This window comes from Cantharellus anzutake, assembly GCF_015039405.1.
Source record: "Cantharellus anzutake strain C23 chromosome Unknown EI90scaffold_22, whole genome shotgun sequence".
In the NCBI taxonomy this organism is placed as follows: Eukaryota; Fungi; Basidiomycota; class Agaricomycetes; order Cantharellales; family Hydnaceae; genus Cantharellus; species Cantharellus anzutake.
Window position 1 is genome coordinate 241,933 of NW_024066972.1, and position 26,997 is coordinate 268,929.

Sequence of the window (26,997 nt, forward strand, 5' to 3'; positions counted from 1 at the left end):
CGGAGGCGATGCTGAATAAGCAACAAAAATACATGATAATATCGTAATAGTGAGAAAGAAAAATCGAGTTACAAGGATAAAGGAGTGAGGAACAAGGGAAATCGGTGAAAAGATGTTGACGATGACATTGACGGTGGCGACGACATCGGAGGCGATGCCGAAGGCACATGCAACGATGTTCGCATCACGGGGCATTCTTGACATTTTTGGGATACGATACCCCAGAGCTTCTCAGGGCCCTTCGGGCCTTTGCGTGACCAGATATAGGTGCTATATAGTAATACTGGTGCACTGGTGCACCGGTGCATGCACTGGAACGCGGTTTGCCTATCTAAGAGGCCTATATAACAGGGGGGTTTCTATGGCCTTCTTACTGCGATCAGGTGATGAGTAATAGGTGTATTCATATTTAGAAGGTCGGATGCATAAAAATATTTGTATTGCATACATAAGTTCATGCCTCAAGTGAACGAACGGCGCAAGGCAGCAGTCGCAATGGTGATGGCTACATCATAACTTATTTTAAACTTATCTTTCATGACGGACAAAGAAGAAAGTTTCATCCTTCAGCCTTTTTTCTTGCTTTGTTCAGCCTGCCACTCGTTGGGCCACTCGTTTTATTCATGGTACATTTAATTCTCTTCAAATCGATCATCTTGCTCGCGAAGCTGTCCGGAGTATGTACAGTTACACCGCTCCACTGAGCCCATTGAAAGGACAGAGTTAGAGGTCCTATTGGAAGAAATCCCACCTCCCTCCGGGAGCGGCGACCAGCGCCAACACAACATTACCTGCTCTACCCATTCGTCTTCAGCCTTGCAAAAAATCCATTTTACTTGGGCCAATCCAGGAGGAATCAAATTCTAAGTTTTTTTTATAAGTCGAACACCCGCTTCTTGGAAATAAATCCCGCTCCTAGCCTCAGCCCCATGGTGCAGGCAAGAGACACGAAAGGTTGCGTTTAGCTTGTGCGTGTTCAAGCGCCACGACTTGGGATAGCAGATGGGCGTTGGCGACGCAGTAGAATTGTTTGGGAAGTCCGGGATTTTTACCCAAGATAGATGCGGAAGTTTGAATGTGCCAAAGTACTTCACGCAATATGCATGGAGCGGACCCTGTAGTCCAGCGTCTTTAAGAGGCCTGCAGCCGCAGCTTTCCCCACAGTTATCAGATGTAAATTCCGTATAATGTCCTTTGCTTCGAGAGGCATCAACCGAGGTTCGCGAAGCTCTCGCGCGAGTCGATACATCCCTTCCAAGTTCGCGAATTCCATCCCTCATCTTTAGACTAAAAATTTGCTCTCTCGGCACCGAATAGCTGGCGCGTCGAAATCACACCGGAGAAATGTGAACAAGCGAAAAAAACGCATGATTCTGTTGTCCAAATGTTTTTGAGATGGGATCCACGCTTCAGTCCCCACGGGAGTGCGCCCTTTGCGTCATTCTGGGATCTGGATCATGACGCGATCGGAGGAACAACTTGAAATGTTTACGGCAGCACACGCCGTGTTACATAAGCTGCCAATCAACATGTTGCGAATCTGTTTTTCACACTCGCGATGACTACGGGTACTGGGTCTCCCTCCATCATTCTTCAGCGCTTAGGACCTCGCTTCACATACATATACTACTTTGCCCTAGCAACAAATTTGCGTACTCATCAAGTACTCATGATTGGTTGCAACGTTTTGAATGCACGCACTTCTGATAATATTCCCATTAGGACATATTCCCCAGTGTATGGGTTTGGCGTACATGGTATGTTCGGTCGGTAGCAGCGCATGCCTCATCCCGCTGGTAGCGCTTGCGCCCGCGAGCCATCGTCTTCATTAATGGATTCGAGGGATTATTTTGTCCACGTGCCCTAACTCGTGGCAACCCTTCCGTGGTGATTCCGACGCGCCCGAACAACGCTTCTCATCGAACGCAATGGTTTGCACCAAATGTGAAAAGGCGAGGGTCTTCCTTTACTTGTAAGTAGTAGGCCGGGGGATGGCTAATTCGGAAGGGAATGTTTGTTAGAAACTGTCGAAGCTTGCGGCACCGGATCCTTTTCAACCCTCGAGTTCGACTCGGACGGTAGGGGAGAATAAACTGGCAGTTAAGGGCCGGCCGGGCACGAGTACGAAACGTTTCACTCCGTATGGAAGTAAGTGTAAGGACTGCAAGTCGAACACGACGCAAAATCAGGCAAAATATTGTGAGCTCATCTCATTACGTGAGCGCTCCCTTAATCTACGGGCTGACTCACGGGGCTTGAAGGCCATGGTTGCGCGTTCAAGCGTGGTGCGTGCGCGATATGTGGAAAGAAGGTATGTAGTTCATATCGATCAGAGATGAAAGGAGTCACTAGTCGTCAACCTCCAGATTCTGGATACATCTGGTTATGCAATGTCGAACAAGTGATATACTCGACTGTTATTGGGGGTTTATTTGCGCATTCTTCTAGATCATTCTCATCCATGGAGCTACCCTCTGCCTGCTGACAAGGTGCGCAAAAGCGCGGAGGTGGGTGTGAAAGAGGCCATTCCTATTGGACATCATTTAGATTCCTGTATATACTACACTTGTCATTTATTCCTGTACGATACCCAAACTACCTTGTAGTGCTCAGTGGACGCTTATTGGGTGCCGTAGGGTGTGTGTGGGGCTGCAGAGACTGAATAAGCAGTCCTGACTGTGAGGACTGAATTCGCATCCGTGACCTTGCTTCGTCTTCTTCCCTGCGAATATCCACTTCGCTCAGCAGCGTGGTTCCCTTGTGGCAACGACGATTAGGCCATCGCCGTTGAAACAGTCCCGTCGGCGTCTGGCACATCCTTCTTAGATCGGTCTATCATCTTTTTGTGACTTGCAGACCGCCGGTCGCCAGCGGACAACAAGTGTGCTGCCACCCTAGACCGCACTGGGAGGTCCACGCCGCACCGACGACCATCTCCCAGTCGTTCTAAAAAGCTTTCCTGGCCTCGTATATTGTCCCCTTGACCATACTCCTAGATATCTTTTACATTATCAACGCCATCGAGGTCCCTTTGGCTCGACTCTGACCATCCATTGTTTCGTCCTCCACCATGGCTCAGCCTCAATCCTCACCCTCCACCTCTGCCACCACAACGACAACCGTCAGTTCAAGCTCGCGCACTGCCGTGTCCCAAACGCCTGCTTTGGAGTCGCCACAGTTCCCTCCCACCTGGCTCAACTGGGAAGGTGATAGAGAGTACGTTTCTGCGCTCGTATCCGTTCCGGCTCATTGGAAGCTTACTTCACGGCCCTTTTTCGGTTCACTACCATTACCTCTGGTACTGGATGCCGTAGGTTGCACATCTACATGATTGATTATTGTCGTAAGCGCGGCTTCAGGGAGTCAGTGCAAGCGTTGTACAATGACACGAAAATCCCTCCTGAGGAGGCTACTCCTCCTATTAATGCACCTCAGGGATTATTGTTCGAGTTAGTTTGGGATTTGTGCATTCACCTGAATCCTGGCTGATATGTGCTTTCTACAGATGGTGGGTAGTGTTCTGGGACATCTCCCGAGCTCGGAGACAGTCGACCTCGGCCATACCCGTTGGGTCCGACGCTGCGCATGCCTACTTGTTCCACCAAGCCAAAAAAGGGGAGCAACAACAACAGCAGCAGGAGGTGCAGATGCGTATTAACGCCCAGCAACAAGCACCTCCGCAGTGGGCACCTCAAGTACCCCAGCTGGGTGCCGGTAGACCTGGTTTCCCGGGTGCCACTCAGATGCAAGGAATGAATCTCCCCGTATCTATGCACTTCGCCCCTCGCGGCGTTGTGAATGGAAATACACAGATGCCGCAACCCGGCAGATCATACGTCGCACAACCAGTACAGGTAAACTCTTCTCATCTCATCGCAGGGGTGGGGTCGTCGGCAGCTCAAAATTCTGGTGCCCCTCAGCCTGGGCAACCGTCACAAATCACTCAAATGAGCATTGCGAATGCCCACAAATTCGCCCAAAACGGTCTCACGATTCACCCTCCTGCTTCCCAATCTCAGCAACAGTCCCAGCAATCAGGAGGCCAGCCTCAACCAACTCACAGCTATCAGCAATCAGCTGTTAATCGGGGGATCTTCCCTGGATCTTCACAGCAGATCCCTGCAGCGAACCAATCTCCACCGCAAAGTAACCCTAATTCCAACTCCTCTCAACACCCTCAGCAAGCACCTCAGCCCAACCCTCGGTCCTACTCCGAGTCGAACGTGAACGCGGCGTCGACACCTGCTTCCCTCCAGACAAGTCTCGTCCGTCAACCTGGTCAACTACCGCAGCCCCAGCAGCCACTCCAGCAACACCCTCAACAATATGGAGCGACTCAAGCACAAGCACCAACACCTCGACCACCTCAGCAGGTCTCGACGGCCCAGACGAACCCGGCTTATCCCCATTCCGCATCAACCACGCCCGCACCTAATCAACCAAACATCGCTATGGCGCAGGGCCAACCCAGTCCGAGCCGCGATGCCATCTTGTCACGCCCTCACTCCCGTCCTCACTCACAGCCGCAAAGCGCGCAACCTGCGGCATATCCTACGTTCGGGCAGTATGGTTCGGGCCCGGGTGGCGTGTTTGCGCCACCTGGGTTAGGGCTACAAGGTCCAGGGACGTCTAGGGAGACGGCGATGGGCATACTAGGTCTAGCTATTAAAAAAGATCTCAGTGAAGGTGGATCCGAGATCGTAAGTGGATTGCAAATCGTTTCAACAATAGCATTGACTTATCGGCCCGACTCGCCGATATTTTCAACTAATAGGATGTTCAAAGTCAGCCTGGGACGCAGAAGGTCACACCTCCCACTCGCCCTTTGGGGCGACCGGGGACCAGTGCCCCTTCTTCGTTTGTGGCTCCGACCACTGGGGGGTCAACGAATTCCTCGGGGCCTCATCCGCCCCAGCCTCCCAGTGCTAGTATCCCGCCAGGGCATGTGCAGGCGGGTGTGAAAAGACCTGGGTCTCCGTCAGGCCAATATGGTCAAGATAGTAATCAGGACGCTCGTACACCTGACCTGAAACGTCAACGACGGAACTCCCTCTCCTCGGATCGCGTAGGCAACTCCACTGGAACCACTCAGATCAATCCAGGCCAAGGTCCTAGCAATCCCCAGGCACCAGGGTATTCTACTTTCACTGGAGCCTACAGCACTCAACCTCGGGCACCCATTGCATACACTCAGCCTCGACACAACATGCCGATGAATAATGGAGGACCGGGTCAAGGCCAATTCCTCCAACATCCGATGGCGCAACGAATCCCGTCTGCTCCGAATCCAGGAGCTGGCGCCAATACTTCTTTCATGAGGCCTACGGGACCCTCACAAAACCAATCTCCGAATCAACAAAACCCTTCACAACCCCAGCAGGGTCACCCGCAAGGACCGCTGCAAGCCCCCCAGCAGCAACAATCGGCCATACAATCATCCACTCCAGGGAATCCAATGCTAGCCAATGACTCGAATCGTCAGGCACCTCAAGCGCTTAGCACTGATGCCCAGTCGCAAGTTGCAACACTGAATCGCCCACCAAATGGGAAGCCGAGGATGGGCGGGGTGATGGGCTCAATCGGTGCGTTAAGCGCTGGTAGAGGTTTCTCTTCGCCATCGATCCCGCCTTCTGCTATTGGGCAGAAGACCATGATGCCACCTCCTCAAACTTCGGGGACTTCGGCGCCGGCACCACCAGGTGCGTCGAAAGAGAAAGGGAAGGATAAAGATGAACCAATGGTACGTTACCATCGCTCTCGTTTACTTGACCGTTTTGACTCACTTTGAATGGTTTTTTTTTTCAGCCCTCGATGCCTCCGGAAGCACAAAATGGGACAAACACAGCTATTGCACTTTCACCCATGATTAAGAACCCGGACGGACAAAAGCCTTCAACGCCCGCACCTTCATCGACCACTTTCTCGCATCCTTCCATCTCGCCCGTGACAGCAGCCACGTCAAATACACCCGGTGCGACGATCAACACTGCCATCGACACCAACCAGCCGGGTGGTTCGATCACAGAACGATTGTCTTATTCTGGCCCCATTTCTCAACCATCTGGATCGGTACCCTTGTCGTATACGGATGACCTTACGATGTCGACTTACTTCACTGACTATTCGGACCTCGCCGGTATGAGCGAATTCTTCGATGTGCCGTTCCAGGATTATCTTGATATGAGTGCAGGAAGTGGAGGTGACATGGATGATGTACCTGTTACATCCTAATGTTTTTGGTCTGGACACTGGCACCGTCTCTTATGTCTCTTTGTATTATCCCAGCGCCAGCGCCTCCCGACATCCCCCCGGTTTTTCCTTCCCAGATATCCCCTAGTCCATCTGTTATACATCAATTCGTCGCATGTTTGAGGAAAGGAGTAACTGTTCGTGTGGCTTTTTGTGTTTTTAAACTCCAATCCGTTTTCTTGTATCTCTATCACCTTTACACACATTGTGAGTCTTTTTTCGCGTTTGCTGTTTTCGCGTTTTTTTACTCTTGCCCTCTATTTTCACCTTATTATCATACAATAGTTGCTTTTGTCTCTTTGATTTGTTGATTTGCTGAATTTTCTTGGTCGCATCGTACCGCGCGTGATTTGGCTCCGCATATCGTTAAGTCTTTGATGCTTGTTTTGTGGGAAGGATTTAATGAGGCGACGTGTGACAATTCGCAGTTGCAGGGCACCGTAAGAACATGAACAGTCGATAATTTTTTTTTCCCTTCCGAAATGCTCGCCCAACTTCGGACCGTTTTGACCCCTTCCCTTCCACTTCTTTCTCTCAGCCTCGTCATCTCTAGTCAATAGCCCACTCAACCAGCGCCACTCCCAACGCCAAGTGCAGTCTCCCCGCCGCCCTCAGACTGACTCGTTTCTTCGGGGCTTTGCATCTTCTTCGCCCATAGGGTTGCTTGAGAAAAGTCGTGCTTCTTGGGGAAGGGAGGATTCGGACGTCCATTTTTCAATTTTTGGGGCCCATCCTCGGAGCCCACTTCCGTGTCCTCTCCTTTCTACGGGGTCAATCTCGGATATCGATTTCTAGTTTGGAAATTTCGGCAACCGCGTCAATGAGGATTTGAAAAAAACACGTTACCTTTCGGAAGTTTGTTCTCTGGTTGCATGCTTCTCTCGAATAGAAGATATATCTATGTCCGATCAGTTACCTTGGTCTCTTTTTGCGTTTTTTCTTGGGAGATTTCTCATGAAATGAGGACGCTGTGATGTCTTGCGAGCCTGAACCTTGATCTTTCTTCCGGCGTGGAACTTCAGGTATTGTTGGTTGGGCGGTTGCCGTTCCAAGCTCTCGGTCATCAATCACCATGTATATGGTAAACGGAAATATTAGGAGTGGGAAGGTGCGTAGATCCGAGAGATTAAGGACTCACGATCCGGGGGAGCTGACGGATATTAGCGTGGATTCTTCCTCTTCGGCTGCGACCCCGAATGAGAGCAGCGTCACTTCCCTACATTACGAGGCATAGTTGGAAGAATGATGGATTTCGTTCGAAGCACAGAATGGATCAATTGGCCTTTTTGCCTTGCAGCCTCTTCCTGCTCCTCGCTGGTCAGCTGCTACGCTTGCTTTTGGGCTGTCATCATGCAGGGAACCATGCCATCAAATGGATTATCAGGGATTTATCCTAGGTAGATATATTGGTCGCTCGTGCTCTTGTCAAACTCTTCACACGCTAGATTGGCAGGTTGGAGGCACATGGAAGCCCAGCATATTTGAGAACGTCTTATTGAGAAAATTTTTCAGCTATTGTGCTGCTTTGAAGAAACCGCCCTCCGCATACTGGAAATTGTGTTTCCGATAACTCTTCCGAATAATGCCTGGAGTTTACTGGAAACTCCACGATCCGGGATAAAGGGCAAACGAAGTCAGAGTGGCTTTTCTTATCCTCGCCTCTAAGGAAATGTGGAATTGGCTATTGCTCCGGCTGTTATTGGCCATACCAGAAGTCCTTTTGTGGCAAACAACAATTGGAAGATCATCGCCGTTAAGCAGTCCTGTCGGCATCTGGCATATCTTTCATATTATTTACAGAACGACGGTCGCTCTAGGCTGTACTGGGAGTTCCGCACCGTGCCAACGATCATCTCCTAGTTGTTCTAAATAGCGTCGCCTTGATCGCACTTCGAGATATCTTTTATATCACCGACAACCTTTCCTTCGACTCCGACCATATATTGCTCCTTCATATAACATGGTTCAGCTTCAATCCTCGCCATTCTGCTTCTGCCACCACAACGACTACCGGGTCGAGCTCGCACACTGCCATGTCCGAGATGCTGCCTTTGGAGTTACCACAGCTCCTTCCCACTCATCTCAACTGGGGACGGTGATAGAGAATACGTTCTCGTGCCCGTACCAGCTTCGGCTCATCAGGAATTCCATTGTCTTTTTTCGGTTCACGACAATCCTATAGATTGCATTCGTATCTACACAATTGACGAGGAGGCTGCTCCCTCTATTGTTCGAGACGTGCGCATTCACCTAATCTGCGCTTTTTTCAGATGGTAGGTAATGTTCTGGGACATCTCTCGAGCTCGGAGACAATTGTTGAGTCAACATCCTCCAGGTTGCAATCAGGATGCGTCTCCACCCGGTTTCAACCGTCAACGCCAGAACCATCCCCTCTCCGGACCGCGTGAGCAGCCCTACTGGGGTAGGCAGGATCCCAGCCTACTACTGGGGCTGCTTATCTGGCGTCGACCCAACATGTCGATGAGCACGGGAGGATTGGATCAAGGCCAATTATTCCCTCCCTCGACGAATCCCGCAGAACAAAACTTGTCTGCCCCGACTCCAGGAGTGACCGCCAACGCATCGCTCACACAAAATCAACCAGCAAAATACCTCCCAGCCCAACAAAGCCATCCACCGGTGCTGCCCCAATCGTACCACCATCCACTCTACAGGACCCAATGCTATCTAATGACCCGAACTGCCAAGCTCTTCAAGGGTTGGCGAGACGATTGGTAGAGGTCAACTCTTGCTATTGGGTAGAAGATAATGACGCTGTCTCGAGGGACTTCGGAGGCTTCATCGGGTGCGTCGAAGGACAAAAGGAAGGAGAAAGACGGACTAGTGGTGCGTCATCGTCGCTTTCGTTTAGCCAACCATTCCTACTCACCCTGGGTGATTTTTAAGCCTTCCATCCCTCTGGAAGCACAAAGTAAAGCGAGCACGGCCATCGTGCCTTCAAGGATGTGGACGGACAAAAGCCTTCAATACCGGCACCCCCCATTGACCACTTTCTCGCATCCTTCCATCTCTCGATCTCGCCTCGCTGATTATACGGACCTTACCGGTATTGGGTGAATACTTCGGTGTGGGGTCCCAGGATTATCTACATGATATGGGTACAGGGAATGGAGGTGACATGGATGATGTACCCGTCACATCCTAATGTTTAATCTGGACACTGGCACCCTCTGTTATGTCTCTGTGTTATCCCAACGCCAGCATCTCCCCGCCCTCCTCGGCTTAGATTCCTAATATGCTTCCGTCCATCAATTCGTCGCGTGTTCCAAGAGCACTTGTCCGTGCGGCTTTTTTCCAAATCCGAATAGGTTCATTGGGTATCCATCACGTTTCCGCGTTGTAAATTTCTTTCGCATTTTCCATTCTTGCATTTCACTTTTCCCTCCATTCCACCTCATCGTGCGGCTTTATCTCTTTGATTTTTTGACTCGTCGATTGCCAATTCCTTGGTCTCACCATGTCATGGTGATTTGGCTTCGTCTTTGTGATGTTTGTTTGTGGAATGGAGTGAATGAGATGACGAATGACAAATTGTGTTACAGGCACCGTAAAACGTGAGACGATAAGTATATAAGTTATCTCCCTTTCCGAAATGCTCGCCCAACTTCGGACCGTCGTGACCTCTTTCGTTCCTGTTCCTCCTCGCGTATTTCTCGCGCCTTGGCTCGAGGATCGATGACCTCATAATCATGTTCAGCACGACGCGTCTCGGCCCCGTCATCCTTAGGGAACTCCAGTCGATGGCTCATCCAACCAGCGTCATTATCAACTTCAAGTGCAACCTCCTCGCCATCCTCACCCGTTTCTTCGGGCTTTGTATCGTCTTCACCCACGCGGTTGCTCGAAGAAGGTCCCTCGACACGCGCATCCTTCAGCCTGGCTTTGAACCGGTCAAGAGCGGCAAGGAGGGCGCTTTCATCCTTTGCTTTTCCTTTTCCTCCAGCAGCCCGTTTTCCCCTTGAGTATTTTGCCAGTTCTTGTTGAAGAAGAGAAGGCCCCGATTTGGTCCTTTTTGAATTGGGTTCATCATCCTCGGAGTCACTCCCATGTTCTCTCCTTCTACGGGATAAATTTCGGATATCGACTTCTATTTTGGCAATTTCAGCTTTTCGGGCTGCACTGTAAGGAGGTTTTAAAAAAAAGGGTAAGCATGTTAACGAAAATTTAAATGACGCATCACCTTTCGGAGGTTTGTTCTGTGGCGCGCTTCTCTCGAATAGAAGATATATCGATATCTGATCTGGCTCCTTTGCGCTTGTTGGATGACTTCTCATCAGATGACGATGTTTCGATAACTTGAGGGCCTAGACCTTGATCCCTCTTCCGGTGTGGAACTTCAGGTACCGTTGGTTGAGCAGTTGTTGCTCTAAGCGCTGGGTCGTCAATTACTGTACGGTAAACAAAAATATAAGAGTGGGAACGCGTGTGGATCCGAGATACTAATGACGCACGATCCGGGCGGCTAATGGACTTCACCTTTATTGGCGTGGATTCCTCATCTTCAGCTGCGTCTCCGAATGAAAGCAGCTTTACGTTTCTATATTACAAGACACAATGATGATCAAATGAACTCATTTGAAGTGCAGAATAGATCAGCTCGCCTTTTTGCGCTCTTTCGCCTCGCAGCCTCCTCCCGCTCCTTTTGCGCCTCCTCTCTGGCTAGCCGCTGCACTCGCTTCTCCGCTGCCGTTATGCGGGGCACGATGTCATCAAATGGATTATCAACGATCCGAATGGATTTTATCTTGGGTGGATATATTGGTCGTTCGTTCTTGTCAAGCTCTTTGCTTGCCCAAATGCCGGGTTAGAAGGTTGTGAGATCCATCGTGAATGTGAACACTCACCACACTCCCCAATTTTGAGAACGTCTTGACGAGATAATTTTCAGCAGTGCTGGTTCGAAGGAAACACCTTCCACATACTGAATACCGTGTTTCCGACAACTCTTCCGAATAATGTGTGTTTCCCCTGGAGTTCATCCGCACGATCTAAGCCAAAGTCAGAATATTAGCACGGTCTTCTTTGTCTTTGGACATCCCCACCTAAGGTAATGAAGAACTGGCTATCATTTGAATTCTTCTGGCCGTTGTTGGCCATACCGAGTAGTCCACGGTGGCCAAATCGCAATCTAGGATGTATTTCGTCCTCGAACCAATGGCCATAGAATGATTCTCCTCCGCCTCCCGTACCTGTCCTGTCTCCAGTCTGGACAAGGAAGCCAGGGACTATTCTGTGGAAGATAACGCCATCATAGTAACCTTGAAGATGTAGCGGCAGGCGACATGAGACATGAATAAACATCATGCAGCAAATCGTCATTCATGCCTTCCATAGCTAATGCAACAAAGTTCCTGCACGCCTTAGGAGTCTCCTGATACATTGCCCAAAGTTTCAGTGCGGCGCGCACCAGAACTTGATGAACAGACCTTTGACCATAATTCGATCTGTCCAAAGAAAAGCTGTATCAACTGACCACTTCTGTATCTGTAACTCCCCTCTCTACTCGCCTCTATCTCTCCAACAGATGTCTCAAGAATGACGCGGCCTTTGGTAGGAAGAGCCATCGGTGATTGAACAGTTGGCTAGTACAAAAGGTGTCGAAGTCCTTTTACTTGAGGGCTTTCAAATCGAAAGGGCGGAAGGTGGACAGAAACTATACGATACTCAATGCACCTTCTGAATCCGTCGAGAACAAGTTAAAATCCCGGCGCCTAATAGTTCAATGAATTCGCACGTGCGATACCGGATCCACTGAATTGAGTGCTTGAACAGCATTCATCTAGCAAAGCAGCGATCTTCGTTAACATTGGGTTGTCCTGTAATAAAACACAACTTTAACCAGAAGCTCGGTACATACACAACGGGGGATGAATGACGACGACGACCAAGAAGGGGTCTGGTATGGACGAATATTACACCCACACCAATTGTCTCACCGATTTGATCGGCGACCCATCCAGAAAACATTACAACGACAGGAGCCACTATTGCTGAAACCCGCCATAGAATCATCTCTGTGTGTGTCGAAAAGGGAAACGACCATACAAAGCAATGGATTCCCCCGGAGGCCATCCCAGCGGCTGCAAACATGAGTAGGACTTCCGTCTCCTTGGGCTCAGACAGCTGCACGAGAGACATCGGGTCTGCGTCAAGCTCCGTTTTAGGTGTTGGTTGATCGACATTTGTCTCGGAAGTCGGAGGAACGGAACGGGACTCTTTCGTTACTTGCATTGCGCATTGAACGTCAACGGGTTTGTTCCACCACAGCACATAAACAAAGACACTTAATGCTGCATACGCGAGCGTCAGTTGAAGGAATGTCCTTGTTGTTATGATGAGCCTGATTCGGATATAGCGCCCAGCAGTTACGCTTGAGTGGCGTTAGCACAGCACTATGACTTGAGTCCTGCTAGTGACACTAGGCTGCGAACACGTTGTTGCTATTCGACTGATAATTGATGTCTGGAACCTCTGCCACAATGCGACATGTGCAGGAAGGACCCAGGCGTTGAGAGCTCGGCAGATCTGACAGATCTCAGTTGCCAATGCTTTCGGCACGCACAGGATACGGGAGGGACCTTCCGATCTATATAACAGAAACTCACCAAGGAGTTATCGCACCAGCCTCTATGCGAGGCGATGGTATTCCTGGATCTCCTTCGAACAGCCCACGCTACTGTCATGCAGCAATCTGGCCCCCCGTCACTTTCTCGAGAAGCAGCGCGGCCCATAATGACACCGACATAAGGCCTTCCACAAACGATAGCTCCACGAACCGGGTCCTTCCGCCCGTCAAATTCGTTGATATCGAAAGAGTTCCAGCACACACTCCCCCGTTCGTGTACGGGTGCAAAGCATGAAACATAATCGAAGAAAGTTCACGTTCGAGTAACAGGCTCCGAAGCGGAGGTCTGGTCCCAATTTCAGCGGACATTGCCAGAATTGGATCAACGGTGAACGAGTTGTTTCCAGTTTTGGTATACGTGCCCAAAGGGATGGGGATATTTTGCATGCGTCTGACTGGGGCAGCTCCCTGCTCCAGCCTGCTGGCCATGTCTATGCACTTCGCAAGCAAGAGCGGACGGTACGGCTGGAGGAGTAGCTTCAGGTAGCCGTATCAATAGGGCTAAGTGACCTTGGAACCTTTTCACAGGCTTTTTTGCCAAAGGGGGGGCAAGACGAAGTGATGGCTCAGTACGAGTCAGGCCTCTTCACAAATCCCCCGTGTGCGTCGCCTGCGGGACGCGGGAAGCAAACCCTCAAGCAGTCGCCCCCTGTCATCACGGACCTGTTTCTGAAAGATAATACGAAGAGAACATCGGGGGTTACAGTGTTCAATTTTCCAGGCGCCGCCCCCTTGTACTCTTTGCATTCTGTCAGAAGAGGCTCGGAAGTATCACACGCTGAGGCAGGGAGGATGAAGGGATGTGCAGGTTGCAGACTACAACGGCGGCAAGTTGAGCACTGAGGAACCCCGTCTTAGTCTTCAAGTATCCTTACGGCGACGTTCTGACGTGGTGGTGGAAACCCTTGGTTATCGGACTGGTACCGCTTGTACGGGCGGTATATTATGGAATGTTTCTTTTGTGTAGTTGAAGCTCTTGCGGCCCGGGCCACGCGTGTCTCGCCTCTAGCATGGGTTCTGGTTCAAGAGAGGACCGTAGGACAGCACAATATAACGATATCTGCTGGTTTCATGGCCATGCCTTGAAATGGCTCGGCTTGGCGTATGTCATTTCGGAAGCACTTGTGCTTTTGTTGAGTCGCACTCTTGGGATCCTGCAAAGCTAAGGAAAGCCAGTGCATGTAACACGTTCCAGAATACTTAAGAGATACCTGCTGATTTTTGCACATTGATCTGGTGTGGGGAAAAACTTTGACGAATCACATTTGACAAAGTTAGTTCCACCCGACTCACACTGGCAGTTCGCAGATACTGGTCATTGCAATCGCGGCCCAGCCTGCAAGTAAAAGTCTCCTCTGCCACATCCGGCCAGCAAAGACTCTAGCATTAGGACTGAAGCGTATAAGAAGGGGAATCATAAGCAAGCAATTAGATTGTTTACACGTGCACCGGTTGGAACGGGTGTCGAGCGCATCTCCCTGCATAGCAATCGGGCACATGCTTATCGCAAAGTATGCTGTCAATTTTTGTCTGGTAGAACGTCATTCAATCTTCGACCCCCACGTAGCTTTATGAAACGGAACGCAACAAGAAATACCTCGGCATCATCCAGCGGGATTGCGTTAAAGGCAATCGAACTTTCGGGGATGACAGGACATTTCAAATGGTGGGCTCGAATGCGTACCTTTGCTTACAGGGACTCGTCGACCGCAATAACACGCAGTCTGACTCTTATCGTCATACCCGCCGACACTGATCAGTAATTGAGAGCGTAGTAGAGGAGTCCGCACAAGAGTCAAACAAGTTGTAAGTAGAAGAAATGTCAATCCCCTTGTTCATTCCACCACCCGAGCCCTTGCTTGGGACCTCGACAGTCTGCCGTAACCATCAAAGACCGCACCATGGGAGCAGAAATTTCGCCCTTTGATCCACTGCTGGTCAATGTTACTCGTAAGATGCTACATCCGTACTCCGATACTCTTGCAGAAGCCCGTCTACGTCTCCTTGGCCGAAAGTTTTCAGATCCAAGGACGCACTGTAGTGCTCGTTCGGTCTCCCGCGATTCGTGATCCAGGCGCCAAGTTGCTGGACAATGATAACAACGATAAACCCTCTGCCACGGAGCCTCGCACGACCCACTCGGCTGTTGCGCACGGGTAGTGATGATGATGATGATGATGATAAATCTATCTTAATACCCCGCGGCCTCGTGATGTCGTGGCAGTGCGGCTGTCCCGTCGATACACCGTAGCGTACATAAAGGGGACTTTCTATACATGATGTGTGGGTAGTCTGGTTGGTATCGTCTGGTGTCAGTGATCCTCGGGTTATGTGGTGTCGGTGGGTATTGTCGAGGTGTTGATAAAAGAAATAGAAAATAAGGAAATAATTTATTGTGTTCGTCTCGCCCGTCTCTTCCTCTCCTCCGCCGTTGCTTCGTTCTGTGCTTTCGTGGTCTCTCGTCTACCCGGCTGTCCGGGTTCCTGGGGTCGTGTTCCTCTTCGCGTGGCGGTCGTTGGTCTGGTGTTTGTCACCTGTTCTGGACTTTTTGATGAAGGACGCAAGTCTTTCAATGCCTTTCACTTTTCCTGCGAGGGTGTGGAACCTGGTCTGGTTGCCGCGTCCAAGTAGGTGTCTGTGTCTGTACACTCGGGGGCATTCCGCTAAAATGTGGGTCCTCGTCTGTGTGGGTTTGCCGCATTGGCACCCTTTGCTCTCCGTTGTTATGCCGAATCGGTGGTAGTATTCGCCGATGTGGGCGTGTCCTGTGCGGAATTGTAGGACTCGGCTGAATGTCTTTCTGTCGAGGTTGCTGAAACGTTTGGTGGGATTTAGCTTTGGTGCGAGTTGGTTTGCTTCGTAGAAGCCCGATCTCGGGGAGTTCGGGGTGTTTACCCAGCGGTGTGTCCAGGCTTCGGCCATCTCTCTCTTGCGTAGGCTTTCTATGTATGAGAGGGATTTGAAGTTTGGGCGGGCTGGCCTGAGGCGGGCACCGTCTTTGGCTAGTTGGTCTGCTCTCTCGTTGCCCGGGATGCCGAGGTGTCCTGGGCACCAATGTAGAGCGATTTTGACGTCCTCGAACTCAGTGAGGATTTTGCAGATTGTCCTTCTGAATTCTCTGGCCAGTTCCTGCGCTTTGTGTGGTTTTCCCTGGAAAACGCGATTCAGTGCACCTGTGTTGTCTGCGTATATGACAATGCGCGAGGGTTTAATGGTGACGTTACCGTCATCCAGGGTTCGTCGGATGTTGACTGCGGCTGTCTTTAGGCCCATCACCTCCGCGTCGTAGGCTACAACGTGTTCGCCCATGGCACCTTTCTCTTCAAATATGGCCTTGCCGCAGTGGTATCCTACTGTGCCATATCCGGTTTTGGTCCTTCCGTCTTCTTTGTATCGGGAGCCATCCGAGTATACAAAGAGGAGGTCTGGGTCGTCTTCGCATTCGGTGGTGAATGCCAGGTGGTTGTCAGCCCATTCCTGTTTGAATGAGTTGCCGGGTGTGTTGGGCGGGGTGAAGAGTTGGATGCGTTCAGAGATGTTGTATTCGGATAAATCCCATGGGCTTTCGAGGAGGGGGTTGATCCTCTCTGTCCCTGGGAGAATGTGGTTGGCGATCCGGGTGATGCAAGTGGAGAAGCGCTTCCGCGGGTCCGTCTTGTATTTTTTCTGGGGGTTGAACACTGGGAGGGGTGGTGGGGTGGTGGGGTGGTGGGGTTGGTGAGTCTTCTCTGGTGTGGGTACAGTCGGTTGATTATTGGGTGGTCGTCTGGGAGGGGGGCTAGTCGGGTCGCTTCCATTTCCATCCTGTATTCAAGGTAGATGTTGATGGGTGGAATGGAGGCCTCTATTTCCATGGCGTTGATGTTGGTTGTGCGGAATGCTCCAGTTAGCATTCTCAGGCATTTGTTCTGTAGGGTGGATAGAGTTCTGAGTATCAGTCCGGACTTTGAGCGCCAGAATACGGGGAGCCCATATAGTGCGATTGGGAGGACAGCACCTATGTACATCTGGCGCAGATGTGTCTGGTGTAGTCCTCTCTCCGAGTTGCCGAGCATTCTCAGTGCATGGGCCGCACTCGCAGCCTTCGCGGCTGTCTTCTTGATGTGCTCTGTAAATTTGAGCTGTGGGTTGAACCAGATACCTAGGTATCTCATCAGGTTGGAGGGGTTGATCGTTCTGGTTGTGCCCTCCGTGTTTGTGGGTATGGTGACCGCCGGGCCTGGGCCTGCATTTCTGCCGGTCCTGGACTTGGTGAAGTGCATTAGATCGTTCTTCACCTGGTCAGTTTTTAAGCCTCTTTCCTTCAGCCAGCCGTGGGCTACTGTGAAGGCCATCTGGACCACTTTCGACGCTTCGGCTCTAGATGGGGCTGAGGCTGCCAGCGAGCCGTCATCTACATAGAGTGTTAGTGGTGCGAGTTTTATTAGTCCTTTTTTGTATTGTATGTTTAGCTCTGGGTCTGTATCCAGTTTCTTTAAGGTTTCCTCCATGACAGCTTTGCACATTGGGGATGTGAAGAATGCGGCGAGGATTGGGGATACGCAAGAACCCTGTGGAACACCTGTCATGATCGGTTTGAGTTCATCGCGTTTGCCATCAAGGCAGATGGCCGCCTTTCTGTCTGACAGGAAGCTGTGCATCCATTTCACTATGGGGATGGGGATGTGGAGTTTCCTCATAGTGTTAATGAGGTGCGAGTGGGGGATGAAGTCAAAGAATCCTGTGATATCGAAGGTGAGCATTGTGACCACTTTGTTGTGGTTCCATGTGGCCTCTATGTCGTGTGTGATCATGAGTAGGGCGTCTTGCGCTGACCTGCCTGGTAGTCCCCCATACTGTGTGTTGGGGAAGAGCTGGTGCTTTGCTGCCAGGAAGGCGAGTCTCTGTGCCTGGATTCTTTCTAAGGCTTTGCCTGATACTTCTAGGAGCTGTATGAGTCTGTAGGACTGGGGGAGCGTGTAGTCTCTGTTTGGTTTCTGCAGGGCCACCGCAATGGCGGTTCTCCAGATTTTGGGGTGGTAACCCGAGTCGGCACATAGTATCAGTAGGTGATATATTTCATTCTCCATTGTTTTCCATGCCCAGCGCCATGCTCGGCCTGTCAGGCCTGAGATTCCTGGTGCATTTAGTTGGGCAGCTGTGAATATGGCATCACGGATTTCTCTCTTAGTTACGCTGACATATTCCATGTCTTCATTGTGGGGGGTAAGATTGATTGTTGGGGTATTTGGCAGTGGTGGTGGTTGGGGGAAAAGGTTTTCACGTAGTATGGTGCATTTATCTTTGTGGTTTACTGCCGGGTGGTCTGTACCGTTCTTTATTGGAGGGGAAATGTATGTCCTTTGGCTTTTCGTCCATTTACGGAAGTCCCACATGTTGCCCGAGTTGGCTTCTTCTGTTAATTTACGGTAGTATTCCTGTTTGGCTTTTCTGATTTGTGTGTGTATGTCCTTCTGTAGGGACTTAACTTTTCCTGCAAGGTACACTGATGGGCGGTTGAAGTCCTTCACCCATCCTCTTAGTGAGTCTCTGGTTTGTCTCAATTCGCGGTATGACTTAGTTAGGTCCTCATTCCACCAGGGTTTCGAGGCCTTGCTGGGGCGTCTGAGTGGAACGGATTTTGCAGCGGCATTTTCCACTATTTTGTGGATAATGGCCGTTGCTTCTTCTAGTTCTTCGGGCAGGGCTGTGTGCCGGTTCTCATTGAGTAGGTTGCCCTTTAGGCTTTCTACTTTTTGATTTTCATGGGTTATCTCTTCTTTCAGTGCTTTGGTGAATTCTTCTTCACTTGCATGTTTCCAGTTTAGTTTGGATTCACAGGGGTTGGCAACCTCCTCTCTGGGTGGGCCTATTTGGAATATTGTGGCATGGTGGTCCGATAGACAACCAATTTCTGTGTCAATGTAGTGGCCGGATATGGCCCCGGCACCGCTGGCTGCTGAGTTTGCAAAGGTGAGGTCGATTACGGATGAGTGTCCGTTGTTGTCTTCCCATGTTGGCACATAGGGTTCGTTGCAGAGTGTGTATGTGCTGCCCTCAAGCCACTCCAGTGTGTCTAAGGTTCTGGGGCAGGGTGTGTCGACATGGTCATCCCAGTCTGGGTGTCGGATATTCCAGTCGCCTGTGAGGATGGTTGGAATGTCCGCATCCATTGTGGATTCTGCCAGTCTTTCCACCATGTATTCTTTCCTCTGGTTCATGTCAAGCGATTTTTGGTTGTAAATGTTAATGAGTCTCACTGGTTGTTGTGTTGACCCGTTTCTTTTAACATCTAGAATCATGTAATCGAGGTCTGACGCAAGGTCATTCCTCAGTGTGAGTTCAATGTTTGCGTTCTGCCGGGAGTATGCCATGGCTCTGGGCCTATCACCTTCGGCAATGGGTAGTTTAGGGAGAATGGTTTGCCACCCCTTGAAGGCGACTGGGATGTGGGTGTTGTTTACTTTGTGCCACCAGGGCTCTTGGATGAGTAGGATGTCTATTTGGGGGTTCTTTCTTTTGGAAATGTTGTGCATCGCAGCCTGTGTGGCCGCGTTAGAGCAGTTGACGTTTAGACTGCACACCGTCAGTGTTGCTGATGTTTTTGGTTGTCGATTCATTGAGTTGACCCTTCAGGTTGGCTCAGCGGTTTGATTTCCATCTGGTTGTCAGTTGGTTTGGGTTTTGGTCGGCTGATTTTGAAAGGTGGGATTGTGGCTAAGCCTCCCCTGGCTCTAGCGCTGACCATTTTGGCCGCAGTTGCTTTTTGGGCCACTGGGGAGTGATGTTGGCTTAGGATTTTGCTCAGGTCTTGGTCCGATAGACCATATTCTGGGGGTTCATCTGGCGAGGTTTGAGGTGTGTTTGGTTTTTGCTTACATTTGCCTTTCTTTTTCGTATATTTCTCAGTCAGGGTGTCGGTCGGGGCGGTGTGGGTTGTGAGTGTGTTCCTCGGCGTTGGGGGGAGTCCCATGCGGCTTCTCCTAGCCTTGCAGTCTTTGTTCGCGCTCTCGTGTTTTCCCTTGCAGTTTATGCACCGGAGTTCGCTCTCTGCAGGGTGGGCTTTGGTTGCGTGGTCTTTTGCACCGCATTTCAGGCAACGGGGTTGTTTGCAGACAGCTGTGCAGTGGGAGAGCATTCCGCATTTGCTGCACGCATGAATCTGGATCCGGTCCTCGTATGGGGTGATCGAGCATTTCGTGTTGAATAGTGTTATAAAAATGGGGCCTAATTGGCCCATTTCTATAGCGTTCGGGTGCAGGAGGGGGCCGTGACATTGAGAAGATGTTACAATTAATGTAACAGGTGTTGTAACAAAGGTGTTTACAGTAACATTGACATCGGGTTTTTGGGTAGTAATTGTTGGTTCCGTTGTTATTATTTACATGTCACGTGATATTGTACTGCATAGGGCCCATAAGAGGCTAAAAATGGGAAAATCCCATTTCCATAACAAATAGGTAGACCATTTTTAGGCTTAGCAGCATGTCCCTATCTTTTTTATTAGACAGGTCAATGACGATGGACGCGAAATTCTTAGCACAAATGGTCTCATCTGTACCGAGCCATTTTGGCAGTCTCCAGTATCTGAGGCTTTTGTATTGTGGTACATAGGTGGCTAGTTCCTCGTGTACCATTCCGGGTGTAATCAGTTCATTGTTGCCATATGTGGGGATTTTGTTGATTTTAACGCGGTAGTGCTCCAAGTCTGGTAGTACTGAGATGACTTCGTTCTGAGTGATGGTGGCCGCTATTTCGTGACCGAAGGTGATGAGGTCTGACGCTTTGCAGGTGGGGGCGGTGGTGACCTTGATGTTGCCGGCGACAGAGTAGCCGATTGCCATCACTCTGAGGTAGTGTGGAATGTTCTTCTTTTCCAGCAGGTCATTGATCTTCTTTCGCGCTTCGATGCCGTTCGGGCGCTCTTCTGGTTTGGTTGGGGGGTGTACCTGGATGATGAGGCACCTCGAGTCCGTCGTTGCAGTGGGGCCTGTTGTGTCCGGTGCCGTGGTGTCCTGGTCTTTTGTTGGAGTTGAGCTGGTTTTGGGCGGTGGGGGGACTTCGCCGCTACGTTTGCCCAGGTGGCTCTGGGGGTTGCCATGGGGGTGGCTACGGTGACTGGGTCTCTGGGCGTGGAGGTGTCTTGCACGTTCTGTCCTGATTCTAGTGTGTTGATTCTTTGCGTCAGTTCTGTGAGCTTGGCGCTTATCGCAGCGAGGTTATCAGGTTTGGACTCAGCGGCATTGGGGCTATTATTCTCGGTGTCTAGGTTCGCTACCTCTCGTATCCAGTCTTTGTAATAGTGGAGGTGTTTCCAGAGGCCAACCAACCTGAGGAGTGCGAGTCTTTCGAGTGTGTCTTTCATCACTTCGGAGACGTTATCGATGCAAGCGTAGTCTTGTTCCTCGAGTTCTTCTTTGTGCCAGCAGGTTTCGTCTTCCATTTCCACGTCTGTTTGGGTGATTCTGGGGAGTCGGGGTGTATCGGGGTCCGTCCATGCGTCGTTGTCATGTTCTGGCCCTACGTTGGGCGTTGGGTACGTTGGCGGCAGGTTAGTTTCGGATTTCCCTCCTGGGTCCGAGTTTTGGTAATCGGCCATGGTGGTGGTTGGGGTGGGGATTATGGGTGGGGATTAGGGGGCTAGGGTGTGTGTGTGTGTTGTGTTTCTGTTCCAGACGACGTTGGCCCTCTCTTTTCGAGGTGGTGTCACGTGTATTGCTCCTAGTGCTTCATCATGTTTAGGTGGGGGAGTTTGTTCGGGCCGGCCCGGTGAAATAATATGATCAGTCACCCGCAAAGAACCCCTGTGAGAACCTGAGGGATCAGCCGCGGATGGCGCATCTTTCGAGCGGGCGAGGGCGAAGCTTTGGGGTGCCAGGCACGAAAGTTCGTGTCCTACTATGCTACCCTTCTGATGAACCCTTAGGAGTTGTTCTGTTCCATTTCAAGTCCCCACCCCTACGGCCGGCATGACCCTATGTTCAGCGCTTTATGAGCCGCGCAGGTCCTTGTTCTTGGAAATTAAAGAACGTGCGTATCTTCATTCACTTGAAACAAATTTGACTTTACGTAGACTCGGTTTGGTCCAATTTGCAGTCCTGGCACATTCTTCATATCATCTTTTATCCACTGACGTACAGAACGCCGGCCACTCTAGGCTGTACTGGGAGTCCCGCACCGCGCCAACGATCATCTCCTAGTTGTTCTAAATAGCTTCGTATACTATTGGCACTTTGGCCGTGCTTCTATATATCTTTACATCGGCAACACCACCGACAACCTTCCTTCGACACTGGCCATCTGTCGCTCCTTCAATCCTCGCCGTCTACTTCTGCCACAATGATTACCGGGTCGAGCTCGCGGACTGTCGTGTCCGGGACGCACAGTTCCCTCTCACTCATCTCAACTAGGACGGTGACAGAATACGTTCCCAGGCTCGTACTAGCTTCGGTTCACGACTGGCACCAGATGCTAAAGATATTTGACCATAATTCCATCTGTCCAAAGAAAAGCTGCATCAATTGACCACTCTTGTGTCTGGAACACCCCTCTCTATCTCTCCGACAGAGGTTTCAAGAATGACGCGGCCTTTTCATCTGTGATGGAACTAATTGGTCAGTAGAAGTAGTCGAAGTAGACGAACTTGCTCCCGTAAAGACCTCGAAAACGAAAGGGCGGAAAGGCGGACAGAAACTGTACGATGCTCATCCGAATCCGTTTAAGGTCCCGGTACTTTGACCAGCTGGGGCATCCAAAAATGCTCCCGACAACTAGCGCAAGCGCAACACCCAGTTTGATCACGATGTGACATAATCTTCCAGGAGGTCCTAGCCCGAGTTCCTAGTTCACATGCAGTACGAGGAGGCAAAGAATATGGGGTGAGGTGGGGAAAGGAATGATGTATTCGGAGATGTAAAGAGCAGACGGAATGCAAGAGGCGTTTGTTCACGCATAACTTGTGCTGTCTCCTGGATCATGTAAAACACGATTTTAACCGGGAGCGCGGCCGGTACATGCACAGCTATCCAAGATGCGGGAGAAAAGACGACCAAGACGGGGTCTGGTACAGATCAGGTGGAGGTGAACGCAAAGAACTGAAGGTGAGAACAAAGAGGATGACCCGCGCACAGGCGTAAACAACTGAAATAGGTACCAATATCACACCTGCACCGATTGCCTCACCGACTTGATCGGCGACCCATCCGACAAACATCGCAACGACAGGAGCCACTGTAATATATATCGCTGAAACCCGCCATAGAATCATCTCTGTGTGTGTCGGAAAGGGAAACGACCATGCAAAGCAATGGATTCCCCCAAAGATCATCCCAGTGACTGCAAATATGAATAGGACTTCCGTCTCCTGGGGCCCAGACAGCTGCACGAGATCTGCGTCAACTTGAAGCTCCGTTTTAGGCGTTGGTTGATCGAGATTCTTGTCGGACGTCTCTTTTGTTACATGGATTGCGCATTGAATGTTAACGGGTTTATTCCACCACAGCACATAAACAAAGACACTTAATGCTGCATACGCGAGCGTCATCGTCTCGAGTTGCGATCTGTTCAAGTGGGTTCCCCATCGTCCGACGTATTGAATGATAAACCATAGTAATTGGAGGACGACGAGACATTTGGAAATCGCATCGCCTTTGCTTCTGTCGAGAATTTCCTTCCTTGTGATTGCGGCCTTTCTAGTATTCCCCGTCTTCTCAATTATGCCAGGATATTTCTGCAACTTCTCCGGGACCACCACCTTTCCTTTTGATGGGTCGAAGAAACCATCCATGACGACAAAGTATGAATGGGTCAAGGTCCATCCTTGTGACAATTGCGAGTCAGTGCCTCGCCCCTTACTGTTACAAATACAGGACACACCTTCAACCATCTTGTATTTTTTTGACACTCTGCGAGACAACATGAATTGGCGCCATGCAGTCCCCAGAATCCACTCCGGCGAAACCAGTGAAGCCATCATCAAACCAACATGCGATGAAAACGACCAGATATCACCGTCGTGCTGTGGTACATTTGGGTGTACCGCCGTCCAAACGCAAGCAAAGACGGTAAGGAGACAACCATAGACGAGGCCCCACATCGTTCGGCAATTCCGGAGATCGTTGCAACCATCAGATACATTTTGCGGGATGGGCGCTGAGTAAACACTGTAGGCAAGAAGAAGAAAGGTGAAAAGAGCCAGAGCGGTTGCCATTGGGTTGATAGAGTGCGAGTGCAGACACACAAAGCATAAACGAGCATGGGCCTTATAGGCCCGTGGACAGGGGTATGCATCTTTACATACAACGCTGCATGCGGAATTTCACTTTGTCGAATTTGCAGCGGCGCGGAGCACGAAGACCGGTTCTATTTATACATAGAGTCACGAGAAGTGTAGGTGAGCTTAGTCATCGCCAAGAAAGCAACGGAGTTCAGGTACCTATGACGAAATGTCATCGATCACGTGTTGTGGTGACACATACTTCTCCCTACAATCTTCTTCCCCTTTCGTGCCTGAAACTCGCCGCGGTCGGTGCAACTGGCAGGGTGGGGACTTGAATGACATCGAGATTGAACGGAACAACTCCTATTCGGTTCCGGGTGTCAAGTCAGTCGTGGGAGCAATCTGATTCTGAATCCACGCCTCCCCATGCCTCAAATGATAACTTTCCCCTTGCAGCCTCCTCCTGCTCCTTTTGCGCCTCTCTGGCTAGGTGCTGCGCTCGCTTCTTCGCTGCCGTTACAATATTATCGAATGGATTATCAACAATCCGAATAAATTTTATCTTGGCTGGATACTATATTAGATCCCCTTCTGAGAGCGTCTTGATGAGATAAATCTTCAATCAGCAGTGCTGCTTCACCTTCCACCTACTGACGACCGTGTTTCCGACAACTCTTCCGAATAATGTGTGTTGCCCCTGGAGTTCATCCACACGATCGTAACCAAAGCCAGGGTGTTAGCACGGTCTTCTTTGTCTTTCGGCATCATCCTCACCCACGGTGGGCATAGCGCAGTCTAGGGTGTATTTCGTCCTCGAACCAATGGCTATAGAATGATTCTCCCTCGCCTATCTCCAGTCTGGACAAGAAATCTAGGGACTACTCTGTGGAAGATAACGCCATTGTAGTAACCTTGAAGATGTAGCGGGAGACATCATGCAGCAAATCGTCATCCACGCCTTCCATAGCTATTCTTGCACGCTTTGGGAGTCTCCTAATACATTGCCCAAGGTTTCAGTCCGGGCACCTGCCAAAACGTGATGGACAACCTCTGACCATAATTCGATCTGTCCCATAGAAAACCTGCATCAACTGACCGCCTCTGTATCTCTGTATCTCTCCGACAGAGGTCTTGAGAATGACGCGGCCATTGGGAGGAAGAGCCATCGGTGATAGAACTAATTGGCTAGTACTCAAGGTGTAGAAGTGGTCGAAGTAAGTAGACGAACATTGCTCCCGAAGGACCCCAAAAACGAAAGGGCGGAAAGGTGGACAGTAACTATACGAGGAATCCGTTTGAGATAAGATCCCGGTACTCTGACCAGCTCGGGAATCCAAAAGTGCTCCCAACAACTAGCGCTAGCGCTAGCGCAACACCCGGTTTGATACGACGTGACACAATCTTCAGAGGAGGTCCTATCTCGAGTTTCTAGCTCACATGCAGTACGGGAAGGTGGGGAAGGAATGATTGGGAGATGTAAAGAGCACACGGAATGCAAGAGGCGTTTGTTCACGCATAACTTGTGGTATTATTATGTAAAACAAAAATTTAACCGGAAGCGCGGTACACACACACAGCTATCCAAATGCGGGAGAAACGACAACCAAGACGGGGTCTGGAATAGATCAGGTGGAGGTGAACGCAAAGAACTGAAAATGAGAACAAGCAAGATAACTCGCGCAGCGCAATAAACAAGTAATGTGCGTAATATGATTAGTGACCCAAAGCTACCAAGGTTCCTCGGAGCCCATACAGACAACATAATTGGAGAGACAGGAGCCACTGTGATATATATTGCTGAAACCAGCCATAAAATCATTTCTGTGCGTGTCGGAAAGGGAAATGAACATCCAAGGCAATGAATTCCACCAAAGATCATCCCAGTGGTTATAAATATGATGGTGAGTTCCATATCCTTGGGCCGCACCTGCACGAGGGGCATCAGATCTGCATCAGTCTGTGTTTTAGGTGTCGGTTGATCGACATTTGTTACATGGATTGGGAATTGAATATTAACGGGTTTATGCCACCATAACATGTAACCAAAGACATTAAATGCCGCATACGCGAGCGTCATTGTCTCGAGTTGCGATCTGCTTTGGCCTAACGGCTAGTGCCGTTTGTGTGTTATGTTGAGTGTGTAGGGCTCTGGTTCAATTCACTCCTGCTGTGGTCTTTTTTGTTTTTTGTTTTATTGCATTGGGTGTTTGGATATTTAGGGTGTTTGGGTGTTGGGTTCAGGGGTTGGGTGTCGGGTTCGGGTGGGTGTTGGGTCAGGGTTGGGATTGGGATTGGTGGTTGTGTATTGGGTATATGTGTCTATTTAAAAATGCCGCACGGGGGGTTTGGGTTGGGATGAATAATTACAAACGCCTCGCAAGCTCGGCCAATTACACTTGTACTTCGAACATTTTGCTCCTGTATATACCTCTAGCTAGAACTGAAATGAATTTTCATTTTCTATGTCTGTTTTTTGTTTGGGCACATGACCTCCGGTGACCTCCGACATCACAAACCATGGGGTGGATTTAGGTTTGGTGGTCACACATTGCCTTGGCTGTAGCCCATGCCCATTCTCCTGTCAGGGCACACCCACCTGACCCGGCCCCACCTAACCCGGTGCCCCACCATCCGCTCCTCCCGACCTCCCCCCTCTTCCCCTTTTACTCTTCCCTTTCTTCCTCCCCTTCTTTTCTCTTCTCTTTCCTCTTTATTCCTTTCTTATCACACAGACAACTTCCTTTGTATCAATGTACCATTGACCCGGCTGCAGTGTAACGTGCCCGGACCCAGACACACTGGATGACCCCCCGCATACCAGACGCTCCTAGGACCTCTTACGGAGGTACCCGGACGGAGGTGGCTGTGTGCTTAGATGACATGGCACTTCCCACGTGGCCTTCAA

General features: G+C 50.3%; 10 protein-coding genes across 10 annotated transcripts; 6 read left to right on the plus strand and 4 right to left on the minus strand.

Annotated features, from left to right (window-relative positions):
• Positions 1 to 1,928: 1,928 nt before the first annotated feature.
• On the plus strand, positions 1,929 to 2,405 carry EI90DRAFT_3145575 (PDZ-binding protein; the record flags this gene model as incomplete). The annotated part of the gene is made up of 4 exons (XM_039065311.1): positions 1,929 to 1,952; positions 2,022 to 2,199; positions 2,262 to 2,311; positions 2,367 to 2,405. The coding sequence occupies 4 exons, from the start codon at positions 1,929 to 1,931 to the stop codon at positions 2,403 to 2,405; spliced, it is 291 nt and encodes a 96-aa protein (XP_038916292.1).
• A 665-nt stretch (positions 2,406 to 3,070) lies between these two features.
• Positions 3,071 to 6,231, plus strand: EI90DRAFT_3123259 (uncharacterized protein; the record flags this gene model as incomplete). The annotated part of the gene is made up of 5 exons (XM_039063596.1): positions 3,071 to 3,310; positions 3,349 to 3,449; positions 3,506 to 4,700; positions 4,775 to 5,740; positions 5,806 to 6,231. The coding sequence occupies 5 exons, from the start codon at positions 3,071 to 3,073 to the stop codon at positions 6,229 to 6,231; spliced, it is 2,928 nt and encodes a 975-aa protein (XP_038916293.1).
• EI90DRAFT_3056938 (uncharacterized protein) lies at positions 5,897 to 6,609 on the plus strand. The gene has a single exon (XM_039060261.1). The coding sequence runs from the start codon at positions 6,231 to 6,233 to the stop codon at positions 6,558 to 6,560; it is 330 nt and encodes a 109-aa protein (XP_038916294.1). The 5' UTR covers positions 5,897 to 6,230; the 3' UTR covers positions 6,561 to 6,609.
• Positions 6,610 to 8,275: 1,666 nt separating this feature from the next.
• Positions 8,276 to 9,125, plus strand: EI90DRAFT_960935 (uncharacterized protein). Its single transcript, XM_039068288.1, has one exon. It carries the CDS (start codon positions 8,530 to 8,532, stop codon positions 8,986 to 8,988), a length of 459 nt encoding a protein of 152 aa, XP_038916295.1. The 5' UTR covers positions 8,276 to 8,529; the 3' UTR covers positions 8,989 to 9,125.
• On the plus strand, positions 9,019 to 9,415 carry EI90DRAFT_3123260 (uncharacterized protein; the record flags this gene model as incomplete). Its single annotated transcript, XM_039063597.1, has 3 exons — positions 9,019 to 9,096; positions 9,157 to 9,316; positions 9,375 to 9,415. 3 exons carry the CDS (start codon positions 9,019 to 9,021, stop codon positions 9,413 to 9,415), a joined length of 279 nt encoding a protein of 92 aa, XP_038916296.1.
• Positions 9,416 to 9,729: 314 nt separating this feature from the next.
• Positions 9,730 to 11,852, minus strand: EI90DRAFT_2972302 (cyclophilin-like protein). Its single transcript, XM_039055748.1, has 10 exons — positions 11,778 to 11,852; positions 11,697 to 11,714; positions 11,596 to 11,641; positions 11,313 to 11,528; positions 11,193 to 11,258; positions 11,115 to 11,138; positions 10,872 to 11,052; positions 10,722 to 10,807; positions 10,451 to 10,658; positions 9,730 to 10,389 (listed from the first exon to the last, which is right to left on the minus strand). Exons 1-10 carry the CDS (start codon positions 11,832 to 11,834, stop codon positions 9,846 to 9,848), a joined length of 1,446 nt encoding a protein of 481 aa, XP_038916297.1. The 5' UTR covers positions 11,835 to 11,852; the 3' UTR covers positions 9,730 to 9,845.
• A 181-nt stretch (positions 11,853 to 12,033) lies between these two features.
• On the minus strand, positions 12,034 to 12,654 carry EI90DRAFT_3056947 (uncharacterized protein). The gene is made up of 2 exons (XM_039060262.1): positions 12,231 to 12,654; positions 12,034 to 12,169 (listed from the first exon to the last, which is right to left on the minus strand). The coding sequence occupies exons 1-2, from the start codon at positions 12,499 to 12,501 to the stop codon at positions 12,105 to 12,107; spliced, it is 336 nt and encodes a 111-aa protein (XP_038916298.1). The 5' UTR covers positions 12,502 to 12,654; the 3' UTR covers positions 12,034 to 12,104.
• Positions 12,655 to 12,899: 245 nt separating this feature from the next.
• EI90DRAFT_3289357 (uncharacterized protein) lies at positions 12,900 to 13,837 on the plus strand (the record flags this gene model as incomplete). Its single annotated transcript, XM_039067160.1, has 3 exons — positions 12,900 to 13,105; positions 13,243 to 13,354; positions 13,424 to 13,837. The coding sequence occupies 3 exons, from the start codon at positions 12,900 to 12,902 to the stop codon at positions 13,736 to 13,738; spliced, it is 633 nt and encodes a 210-aa protein (XP_038916299.1). The 3' UTR covers positions 13,739 to 13,837.
• Positions 13,838 to 22,413: 8,576 nt separating this feature from the next.
• EI90DRAFT_2972306 (uncharacterized protein) lies at positions 22,414 to 24,421 on the minus strand. Its single transcript, XM_039055749.1, has 3 exons — positions 24,309 to 24,421; positions 23,750 to 24,235; positions 22,414 to 23,692 (listed from the first exon to the last, which is right to left on the minus strand). The coding sequence occupies exons 2-3, from the start codon at positions 24,081 to 24,083 to the stop codon at positions 22,896 to 22,898; spliced, it is 1,131 nt and encodes a 376-aa protein (XP_038916300.1). The 5' UTR covers positions 24,084 to 24,235; positions 24,309 to 24,421; the 3' UTR covers positions 22,414 to 22,895.
• A 113-nt stretch (positions 24,422 to 24,534) lies between these two features.
• On the minus strand, positions 24,535 to 25,591 carry EI90DRAFT_3196719 (uncharacterized protein). Its single transcript, XM_039066408.1, has 3 exons — positions 25,148 to 25,591; positions 24,733 to 25,085; positions 24,535 to 24,666 (listed from the first exon to the last, which is right to left on the minus strand). The coding sequence occupies exons 1-2, from the start codon at positions 25,256 to 25,258 to the stop codon at positions 25,041 to 25,043; spliced, it is 156 nt and encodes a 51-aa protein (XP_038916301.1). The 5' UTR covers positions 25,259 to 25,591; the 3' UTR covers positions 24,535 to 24,666; positions 24,733 to 25,040.
• Between the last annotated feature and the right edge of the window lie 1,406 nt (positions 25,592 to 26,997).

Coding starts and splice junctions, on each gene's coding strand:
- EI90DRAFT_960935 (XM_039068288.1), top strand. CDS start 8,530: ATGTTCTGGGACATCTCTCGAGCTCGGAGACAATTGTTGAGTCAACAT.
- EI90DRAFT_2972302 (XM_039055748.1), bottom strand. CDS start 11,834: ATGGCTCTTCCTACCAAAGGCCGCGTCATTCTTGAGACATCTGTTGGA. Junction 11,259..11,312: donor CCAGTTCTTCATTACCTTAG/GTGGGGATGTCC, acceptor ACTTTGGCTTAG/ATCGTGCGGATGAACTCCAG. Junction 10,390..10,450: donor ACAGAACAAACCTCCGAAAG/GTGATGCGTCAT, acceptor ACCTCCTTACAG/TGCAGCCCGAAAAGCTGAAA.
- EI90DRAFT_3056947 (XM_039060262.1), bottom strand. CDS start 12,501: ATGCAAGTAACGAAAGAGTCCCGTTCCGTTCCTCCGACTTCCGAGACA. Junction 12,170..12,230: donor TCCTGTCGTTGTAATGTTTT/CTGGATGGGTCG, acceptor ATTCGTCCATAC/CAGACCCCTTCTTGGTCGTC.
- EI90DRAFT_3196719 (XM_039066408.1), bottom strand. CDS start 25,258: ATGGCTCTTCCTCCCAATGGCCGCGTCATTCTCAAGACCTCTGTCGGA. Junction 25,086..25,147: donor ATGGGACAGATCGAATTATG/GTCAGAGGTTGT, acceptor GCAATGTATTAG/GAGACTCCCAAAGCGTGCAA.
- EI90DRAFT_3056938 (XM_039060261.1), top strand. CDS start 6,231: ATGTTTTTGGTCTGGACACTGGCACCGTCTCTTATGTCTCTTTGTATT.
- EI90DRAFT_2972306 (XM_039055749.1), bottom strand. CDS start 24,083: ATGGCAACCGCTCTGGCTCTTTTCACCTTTCTTCTTCTTGCCTACAGT. Junction 23,693..23,749: donor AAAATACAAGATGGTTGAAG/GTGTGTCCTGTA, acceptor AATTGTCACAAG/GATGGACCTTGACCCATTCA.